A 10,000-nucleotide genomic window follows, 5' to 3' on the forward strand; every position below is an offset into this window, starting at 1 on the left:
AAATTACATAAAAAAAAAAAAATAATTATCCTTCAGAAATAAATGTATTTGTTTTTTTTTTCCCATTTTGTGTTATAGTAAAACGAGATAATTTAAAAATAATTCGAATACGTATGTCAAAATATTTCAGAATGAAAACTTAATATGGCTATCACTTTCCTAATTTCCAACTCGGTCTCTTCTCATTTTTTCAATAATTGAAAAGAAATATTAATAACTTTGGATAATTTCTTTGATAAATCAAAGTTTGTCAATTGAACTTTTTTTAATAATAATCTTTATTTATTTATATTTTTAATATTTGTGATAAGAGAGAGAGAGAGAGATTTGTCGTTAACAATTGTTTCTTCTTCTTTTTTTTTTTAGGTTTCCCGCCCTACAAATTTCATCATAAATCGTCAAATCATCATCATTCCATTAATAAACAACCACGTCATCTACGACAAGAACAACAACGCAGACAACTGCCGCTTAACAAATTCAGTCATCAAGATTCACAATTAAAAACAGTAAAATAGTTGATCATGTTGCGTTTAACGTATAATAGCATTGTGGAAGTTAGAGAGAAAAAAAACATTCGCGCGAACGTATGAATAGAAAGAAAGAAAGAAAGAAAGAAAGAAAGAAAGAATGAAAAGAAAACAAAAGAAAAATAATGTATATGCATATACACATGTATATATTTCTTTAAATGCGTATATGTATGTACATAATTTGCTTCCATCTCTCGTTTACCCCTTTGTACAATATAGTCCAAACTCTTTTATTATATATTATAGTTTAAAGACTATTCTCTCATTAACTCTCATTGATTTATCTCCATTTTTTATTTATCTTAAAGTTTCTACAATTAATTAATAGCATTAATGTCTCATATAAATATATTATATATATATATATTCAGTGTTGTAAGGCGTGTGTGTGTGTGAGATCGTATATATCATATTTACGTTTAAAAAAAAAAAAAGAAAAAAAAATTAAGAAGGAGAATAAAATATTTGCATTTTTTTGGATATGGCCAATGAAGTTGTAAAGATATGGGTAGTATAATTATAAACGAACGTAGTTTTCAATGATTACATTAAACGCGACCATCAAAGGACAACAACTGTAACAACACCCACGCCTTTTTTACTCCCACAAAAAAAAAATATTTAAATATTTTGTGGCGTTTATTAAATACATGATTCTTATTTTTTTTTTTCTTTTTTTTTTCTTTTTTTCTTCTTGTGCAAATGGGAAAGCAATAGATGAAAGATAATAATAATAATAATAATAATAATAATAATAATAATAATAATAATAAATAATAATAATAATTTAAAATACGAAAATAGTGTGTAGAGAATAAATAAAAATACGAGTTCTCTCATTCGTATAACTTCGGTGAACAGAGCTGAGGAAAAAGAGAAGAAAAATAACACAACCAACTTTGTCCACATTTTTAACGATATAAGATTATTTTAATTTTGTCTATAATTAAAGTTAATAAATGGGTGGGGAGGGGGGGGAGATGAAACCTGCCGTAGAAGAGTAAGCAGAGGCAATGTACTTTTTACACATGAATGTTTCAGCAACAAAAGAAAAAGAGAGAAAAATGTAATAGGTGCCCAACTGTTTATAGTGATTATTATGGGGGGGGGGGAAGAGAGAGAGAGAGAGAGAAAAAGATGCGGTAAAAAGATTATTGCTTCCTTATTGGTAAGAATAATAGAATAAAATAAATTCATTTTGTGTACATAATATATCTTGCATACGGTTGTGTGTGTATTTGTATTGACCAGGTCCTATATAATTATTTTTTACTTTAAAAACAAAAGGAAAAAAAAAGAGAAGCTAAACAAACAGTATGTACACAAGATTTCTTTAATGCGTCAAATCTAAAATATAATATTAGATTTACATATAAGACTGAGGAGGGTTTATCGATCTTATTATAGAAAGGGAAAAAAAAGTATATATAGAAGAGTAAAAAAGAAAAAAAGGAAAAAAGAAAAAAATACAAGTATTTTGCTGATTCTATTGCAGCTAATTATGTCTTCGGTGAGATGATTCTTCGCTCTAATATGAAGGGAAACGACTCTGCATAGGTATTCTTAATATTTATATATTTGACACAATTTTCTTTGTAGATATATATAAAAAGAAAAAAAAAGTAAGTCGTATATTAATGTATATCAAGTACAAGTCTCTCCATTGTATTTTTCTTTTTCTTTAATCTACGAATCCTGTGCTCAAGTCATGTGTTGTAATATTTCCTTGGAAGGGCGGTGGGGAAAGAAAAAAAGAAAACCAAGAAAGGGAGAAGATACACTAAATAATGTTTTAAAATAAAGCTTTCAGTATTTTGTTTGATATAGATTAAAAACAACAACAACAACAACAATAATAATAATAATAAGAAGAAGCTGTTAAATAGCGCGATTGTGACTTACCTATTCTGTTAAGATATTTTTTCGTAGATAGGATCACTTTTATAAATTAAGTAAATAAACTCTTATATCACATTAATTAAAAAAGATTAAAAAAACAAAAAAAAAACAAAAAAAAGAAAAAAAACGATTAAAAACTAATAATAAATTCCGCCTAGTATACTAATCGATATATGTCTAGTATAAAATTCTCAGACATCGTCGAGCTTCGATGTTTGATTTTAACTTCGCGATTGTCGTTTAATAAAAATATTGTAACAATAGAGAGAAGGAGAGAGAGAGAACGAGCGAATGAGTGGGAGAGAGAGAGAGAAATTCTAACTATAATACGTTAATAATGAGATTTTTTTTCTTTAACAGAAAACGACAAGTTCGATTTTATCAAAAACCATTGTTCTGTCATAATTCATTTAACGGGAGATTAAAATTTTGTAATGAAAATTAATGAGAAATACTTTTGGATTTCAGAAGGGAGAGAGATAGAAAGAGAGAGAGAGAGAGAGAGAGAGAGAGAGAAAGAAGGAAAGAAAGATAAGATTAAAAATAATCTCAGTTATCTTGCTAAAAAATATCGAATCTTTATCTAAAAATTAACATTCTTTGATTGGCGTGTAAGAATGACATCATATATATATATATATATATATATATATATATATATCATTATAATTCATTATATATTTATATATATATATATAATGAATTTGAATATAGTCTTTATTAATTAATGCGAACTATAATAGAAACGTATCGAGAACTATCGATTGATTAATAAACAAAAGGAAACAACTTCAAAAAAAAAAAAAGAAATAGGTTATACGTGGTGAAAATTGAAATCGATTTACAAGCGCGGGAAATAGCGACCAATGAGCGAAGAGCTTAAGTGAGATACTATCTTAACATGCAGACGAAAAATGGCGTTCATCCAAACTTTAGGCCTCTCGCTCATTGCTCACATCGTAATTATTTAAAATCGTTAGCCTGAGCGATGCTCAAGCAATGTACAATTGTAATTTTTAACGACGTTCCGAAAACACTTTATTCCCTTTTCTTCAAATATTTTTGACAAAAAAGACACCATAAAAAAAACCATGACTTTTTCTTTTTCCTCAGTAATATACACACATGCACATACATACATACATACATATATCCTCGTGTTTAATATTTTTTTACAAAGAAAAACACATATTACATTATTAAAGAATATAATCTTATCGTCGAATCGATTAATGCGAACAATTTTAAAAATATTTTAAAAGTTTCATTATCTTAGTTTACAAAGAAACGATACGAACACAAAAATAGATATTATCTATTGATTCGTTAAGATCGATAGAAAAAAAAGAAAAAAAAAAATTACAAAACAAACGTTCGTATCAGATAATAAAGATAACAAAGAGAACAATTTAATAAATAAATATTCATATAGATCGAATTAAAAGGATAATAATAATAATAATAGTATATATCAATAATTTTGTCCAAAAATATTTAGTGTATTAATACATATATATATATATATATATATACATAAATATGCGCCTTAAGTATTTAGTTCATATTTTAAACGATAGGTGATGCCACAGTTAGTGATCTCGGAAGCAGTAACTTCTTTCTATTTGACTAGCTTTTCAGTGCAGGTTCCGCTGCATGTGCTGACACCAAGGTGCTCGGAGGTCCCAACACTGAGAACTGTTTTTATAATTAACATTATCGTGGACTGTTGTTGCTCTCGTGGAAAGGCTGTTCTCTCTCTCTCTCTCTCTCTCTTTATCTATCTCTCTCTCTCCTTCTCTTTCTCTTTCTGTTTTTCTCTTCCCGGCTTTCTCAATATCATCGGTAAACTCAGTGCTTCGCGTCTATTCAAGACCGATCCTTGTTAGGTGAGTGTAAAACAGTAATACGAATCACGTAAAAAGATATCACACGAAGTTTAGTGATATTCGACTTTTCGTAATAGTGAGCTTCAGAAAGAAAGAAAATTAGTGAGAAGGAAGAAAGAAAGAAAGAAAAAAGGAAGGAAGGAAGGAAGGAAAGAAGGAAGGAAGGAAGGAAAAAAGGATACAAGATCGCGGGTTTCGCCTATGCTATACCTCCTTCTTCTTCTCGTTTCTCCCTCTCTTCTTCTCTCCTTTTTCATCGTTCTCTTCTATCTCCCTCCGCGCCCCGGTTTCTAATTTACGTATAATTACGACGTTTTATCGAATGTCCAATTGTTTCTTGTTTCTTGTTTTTTTTTTTTTTTTTTTTTTTTTTTCCCCCTTCTTTTTTCCTCTTCTCCCATTAAACATTTACAAATCATAACAATATAACCGATAAGAGATTTAGTATGTTTATGATTTAGTTCAATTAGTTTCTTTCCCCCAAAGCGTGCTTTCTGGGGAATTTTTGGATTAACCGTCCCAGAGAAAGAGATCAAGAAAAATCGCCATGCTTGCTCGTAAAACCGTCCGTCCGACCGACCGACCAACCAACCAACCAACCAACCAACCAACCGACCGAACGACCGGGCAGGCAGTCCCTTCTTTGTCCTCGATTTCCTCCCTCTAGCCCCACCTCCTCTCATCTCCTCACCTCTCCTCGATTTTATATTTAATCGAATTTATAATCACACGGAAATATTTCGGGATATGCTTCGCGTTATTTCTAATTGTCTTTACCTAACCCTTTTAATGATATTATTTCTTTGCGTTCTCCCGCCTATCTTTGCCCGCGTTCTTCTTTGATGCTCTCTAGCGTGGATCGACACACGCCACATTCCTAGCCTTGTGCATACTCGTGTTCCTTCCCATTGTATAAATTTCCTCTCTCTTTCTCTTCCTCTTTTTCTCTCTCTCTCTCTCTCTCTCTCTCATTCTCTCTCTCTCTCTCTCTCTCTCTCTCTCTCTCGTTTAACGAGTAAAATTTAATTTTGTTTATATTGAAATTTTAAGATTAGCTGTATACAATTTTTGTCATTTATATGTAATTAGGAATAATATAATAATAGAGCTTTATTATTAATAATTTATTAAAAGTTATTTTATAAAAATTATTTTATAAAAAAAAATCTTTGTAGAAGTTACATCAGGATTTTCTTTTTTAATTTATGCGCACTCAGTGTCTCATGTGATAATGCTAAGCAAGACACACTTGACATGATGTGCAAGGATTCTTTAGAATTTGTTTCCCTCCCATCCCCTTCCTCTCCCTCAAAACTTCCTCTTCCCCCCCCAAAACTATTGTTTTATATCGACAATAAAAATTCTTATTATTTATTTGCCATTTCAGATATTTGCTTCATCAAACTGCAGCTTTGGCAATCGAGCAGTTTAATCAATCTTTTGGCAAATTGTTTTGGAGAGAAGAAAAAGAAAAAAGATGGTCATGGAGGCATCCCCCTCGCCGCAAAGTGTCGGACGCGAGTTTGTCCGACAATATTATACTTTGCTCAATCAAGCTCCAGCACATCTTCATAGGTATTAATTGTTTACTCTTATAAAGTATCATTTTATTTATTTATATTACATTGTTATCGCAGTAATAACTGATAGAATATTTTGTAGGTTCTATAATCAACATTCTTCTTTTGTACATGGTGGGTTAGATTCTAATAGAGAATCGACGCCTGCTATTGGTCAAAAACAAATACATCAAAAGATTCAACAACTCAATTTTCGTGATTGCCATGCAAAGATAAGTCAAGTTGATTCACAACTGACTCTTGAAAATGGAGTTGTTGTGCAGGTAAATAGTATATATATATATCTAATAGCATAGTTAATTAACTTTTAGATAATTAAGTACAAGATATTTCATTTGATATATTTTATTTTATAGGTATCTGGCGAATTATCTAATGCTGGACAACCGATGCGCCGCTTCACTCAAACTTTTGTGTTGGCCATCCAAGCACCAAAAAAGTATTATGTACACAATGACATTTTCCGTTATCAAGATTTGATTTTTCCTGATGAAGAAGAAACGGATGTGAGTGGGATGGAAGGAGGTATGAATGAGACCACTGAAAGAGATGCGGAAGAAGGTGGTCCTTCTGAACCAGATGAAGATGAACATCAAAATCAAGGACAGCCGCTTACAGGCTCTGCACCAACTGCCGAACCGCAAAGTCAACCCACTATTATTCCTACGCAACAACCTCAACTTCAACAACAACAGATCTATTATACACAACCACCGCAGCCATTGGTTAGTATTATAGGAAATAAAATATAATAATAAAGGATTGATATGTTCTATAAAATATTCATATTATTTGGATTGCATTAAATGATTAGGTACATCCTGTGATGCAACAAGTTTTAAACGGATCCGTTCATGAGGAAACCACTTTGATTAATCAACAACAGCCTCAGCCTCAACAGCAACAACAACAACAACAACCTCCACCACCACCTCCCGTACAACAGCAACAACAACATCAATATGTTGCTGAGACAGCAGCACAGACTCAGTTCGTTCAAGAAGCAGAAACAGATACAGCGGCGGAACAGCAAACGTCAACGGAGGAAGAACCGCAAGTACAATCAGAAGAAACTCAGGAACAAACGGACACTGAGACATTTACACCATCTGCACAAGAAAGTGAACCTGAACATCAAGTATCTAATACGAATGTTAGCAGTAGCGGGCCTAAGACTTATGCTAATTTGGTAAAATCTTTTCCAAGTTCCACCGCTACTCCTAGCCCTCAGGTTCCGAAGATATCTATGTCCCCTGTAAGTTCCTATGGTTTATGTAAGATATAATTTATGATTTATTTGATTTATTGATTACGAATTAAATAATTAAATATTTAGACGTGACAAGGGATATTCGATTCTTATTGTTTCTTACTTTTTTTTTTTTATTTATTTTTCTTTTTTTCTTTTTTTTTTTTTTTTTTTTTTTTTTAGCCACCAATGACGAATTTGAGGTTAGACGATAGATCACCGTTGCATCCTACAGGTAGTGGAGCTACATTATCAGGAATGAACGTGGCTACGTCTCAACCACAAACTCATAGAACAAATAGCAATCAACAACCTCAACAACAACCACAGCATCAACAACAAAGAGCCTCGAGAGGTGGTCTTGTTCAACGAGGTAAACTATAGATAATTTCTCATCCCAATAGGAATATTATTTTTATCTAAAAAATAATTAATAACATGTATATATATATCTTTTATAAGATGGAGAAAGACGTGGAGGAGCAAGACCGTGTCAATACAGTGACGCTCATCAACTATTTCTTGGAAATTTGCCACACAATGCATCCGAACACGATTTGCGTCAATTATTTGAACGGTATGGCAGAGTGGCGGATTTACGTGTACACAGTAAATCCAGTGACAGATGCAAAGGTCCATTGGGTAGTAACAATGCTGCGAAAGTACCGAATTATGGATTTATTACTTTTGAGGATCAATTAGTTGTTACGAAAGTGTTAAACTCTTTGGTTAGCTTTTATAATCAATTTCTCTACTTTTTTTTCCCCTTCTTTTTTCTAATATATTATCATATCGGAGAATAAACAGTATTATAATATTGTATTTTATCGTAGCCTATATTTTATCCTGATGAGCATGGACAAAAGTTGAATGTGGAAGAAAAGAAAACTAAACCTAGGATGTCAATGGATGGTAGTGGAGGAAGATTGAATTCTGGTGATGGTAATATGCGACCAATGGGAGGACAACAACAACAACAACAACAACAGCAACGTGGACCAGGTAACGATCGTAAAATCGTTAGATGATCATATCGTGATTATTTAACGAGAAATGATTTAACGGTAGTATTGATATGGTAACTAGAGTGAGCGAGAGTGAGAGCGAGCGAGAGAGAGAGAGAGAGAGAGTGAGAGTGAGAGTGAGCGAGAGCAAGCGAGCGAGAGAGAAAGACAGGATGAGATAGTATTGATCGTAACATTTAGTAAGAGTAGTATGACACATCGATTGTAGGTGGACCAGGAGGAGTGATGAGGGGTGGTCAACATGGAGCAAGAGGTGGCCGCGGTGGCTTTTCAAGAGGAGGAGATGGTGGTAGGGGAGGTGGTGGAATGAGACAACCTGGTAATCCAAGCAACGCCAGTTATCAAAATCGTCGCTAATATAAAAGTGATGATTAAAAAGAGTCATCTCCCATTCCCTTCTTTGTCGGATATAAGTCTCACCGGTACATTACTACCATCCTCTCATTCCCAAAACACACACAGAGCCCAGGACTAGTTCGTACGCTACTCGACGTCGATAAAGATGTCGCCCTTGTACGCTTATATCTGCTTGAAACGTTCGTCAAGCAGTTAAAAACTATTAAACCAGACGTCGGCACAATTAGTACGAAATACGAACTCGAACTCCGTGATGAAGGATATACAATATTATGATATGGCTTATATTCGCGATCACATTAAGCCAATATAATATTTTCTTCATCAGACGTCAAGACTTAAAAAAAAAAAAAAAAGGAAAAAAAGAAAAAAAGAGATGGAAAAAGAAAGAAAGAAAGAAAAAAAAGAATAATTACCTTTATTCTTCTTCTTCATGGCCACCACACCCAAGTCGATAAAGTCAACTCGAGTTTGTTCTTCATACATTAACCGACCAGGAATTTTAAAGACTTTACAATGAAAACTTAATAAACGAAATAATATTAACAAAAATAAAGAAAAGGAAAGAAAAGTACATACATACATACATACACACACATATACGTACACACACCTACACACACATACATATATACACACAAACATATGTTATATGTACGTGTATAATGGAGTGACACGTGACCATCTGTCTGTAAATCCTGGACAACGTCTTTCAACAATAACAACTATTACTGCTACTACTATTACTACTACAACTATCACCACTACTACTACTTCTACTACTACTACTACTACTACTACTACTACTACTACTACTACTACTACTACTACTACTATAGCAGCAGCAAAAATAACAACGTACACAGGGTACGATGTTTCCTCTTAAACATCAATTTCAGGCAAAAAGGATGAAAAACAAAAAACAAAACAAAAAAAAAGAAAGGAAGAAATTTCACTGGGTATATTAATTATAAGGAAAGAGTTATAATATAGTGTGACGTGGATTTAATTTGTTTCTTTATTTTCTTTTATTTTCATCTTATTCTCTCACTCTCTCTTTCTCTCTCTCTCTCTCTCTCTCTCTTTCTTTCTCTCTCAAAAACACGTCACACATACATATAACACTTTTCCTCTTAATTTATTCCACCTTTCCATGAGCCAAATTAATCCTATGATCTAAGTGAAAAAAAAAAAAAATACAAAAAAGAGAGAGGGAGGGAGAGAAAAGAAGAAAGATAAAATCATTTATTAAATAACATCTTGGGGGTACTCTCGTAATAATATTATTATTAATTCGTTAACTGCCGACGATAAGACACCTGGTTCCTCCTCCACCCCCCTTTAAGCGCAAAGAAGAATATCGACGAAGAGATTTGTTCATAGATTATTATCGATTTGGTCGGACTGTTGGTAAATAACTAGTAGGGAACTGCGATTGTTCTGTGGTCGTATCAACAAAAACAAAAAAACA

At 32.6% G+C, this 10,000-nt stretch overlaps 2 protein-coding genes across 10 annotated transcripts in view; both read left to right on the plus strand.

Moving 5' to 3' along the window:
- The window catches only part of LOC124428731 (RNA-binding protein squid), a 12,771-nt gene extending 11,666 nt beyond the window's left edge, over positions 1-1,105 (plus strand). For 4 of the 8 annotated variants that reach the window (XM_046973150.1, XM_046973151.1, XM_046973149.1 and 1 more), the window contains one exon: positions 367-1,105. In XM_046973150.1, coding sequence (XP_046829106.1) covers positions 367-518 — 152 coding nt within the window. In that variant the 3' untranslated portion in view covers positions 519-1,105. The remainder of the gene's footprint in view (positions 1-366) is intronic. The other 4 variants (XM_046973155.1, XM_046973154.1, XM_046973156.1 and 1 more) reach the window with 1 other exon arrangement.
- Positions 1,106-4,060: 2,955 nt separating this feature from the next.
- The window catches only part of LOC124428729 (ras GTPase-activating protein-binding protein 2), a 6,159-nt gene continuing 219 nt past the window's right edge, over positions 4,061-10,000 (plus strand). Inside the window, exons 1-9 of one of the 2 annotated variants that reach the window (XM_046973146.1) lie at positions 4,061-4,318; positions 5,706-5,893; positions 5,981-6,161; positions 6,255-6,623; positions 6,713-7,153; positions 7,331-7,520; positions 7,610-7,875; positions 7,981-8,149; positions 8,381-10,000. The exon at positions 8,381-10,000 is cut by the window's right edge and continues 219 nt beyond it. In XM_046973146.1, coding sequence (XP_046829102.1) covers positions 5,796-5,893; positions 5,981-6,161; positions 6,255-6,623; positions 6,713-7,153; positions 7,331-7,520; positions 7,610-7,875; positions 7,981-8,149; positions 8,381-8,529 — 1,863 coding nt within the window. In that variant the 5' untranslated portion in view covers positions 4,061-4,318; positions 5,706-5,795 and the 3' untranslated portion in view covers positions 8,530-10,000. Of the gene's footprint in view, positions 4,319-4,450; positions 4,511-5,705; positions 5,894-5,980; positions 6,162-6,254; positions 6,624-6,712; positions 7,154-7,330; positions 7,521-7,609; positions 7,876-7,980; positions 8,150-8,380 lie in introns of those variants that run through there. The other variant, XM_046973147.1, reaches the window with a different exon arrangement.

This window comes from Vespa crabro, chromosome 13 (assembly GCF_910589235.1).
Source record: "Vespa crabro chromosome 13, iyVesCrab1.2, whole genome shotgun sequence".
Lineage (NCBI taxonomy): Eukaryota > Metazoa > Arthropoda > Insecta > Hymenoptera > Vespidae > Vespa > Vespa crabro.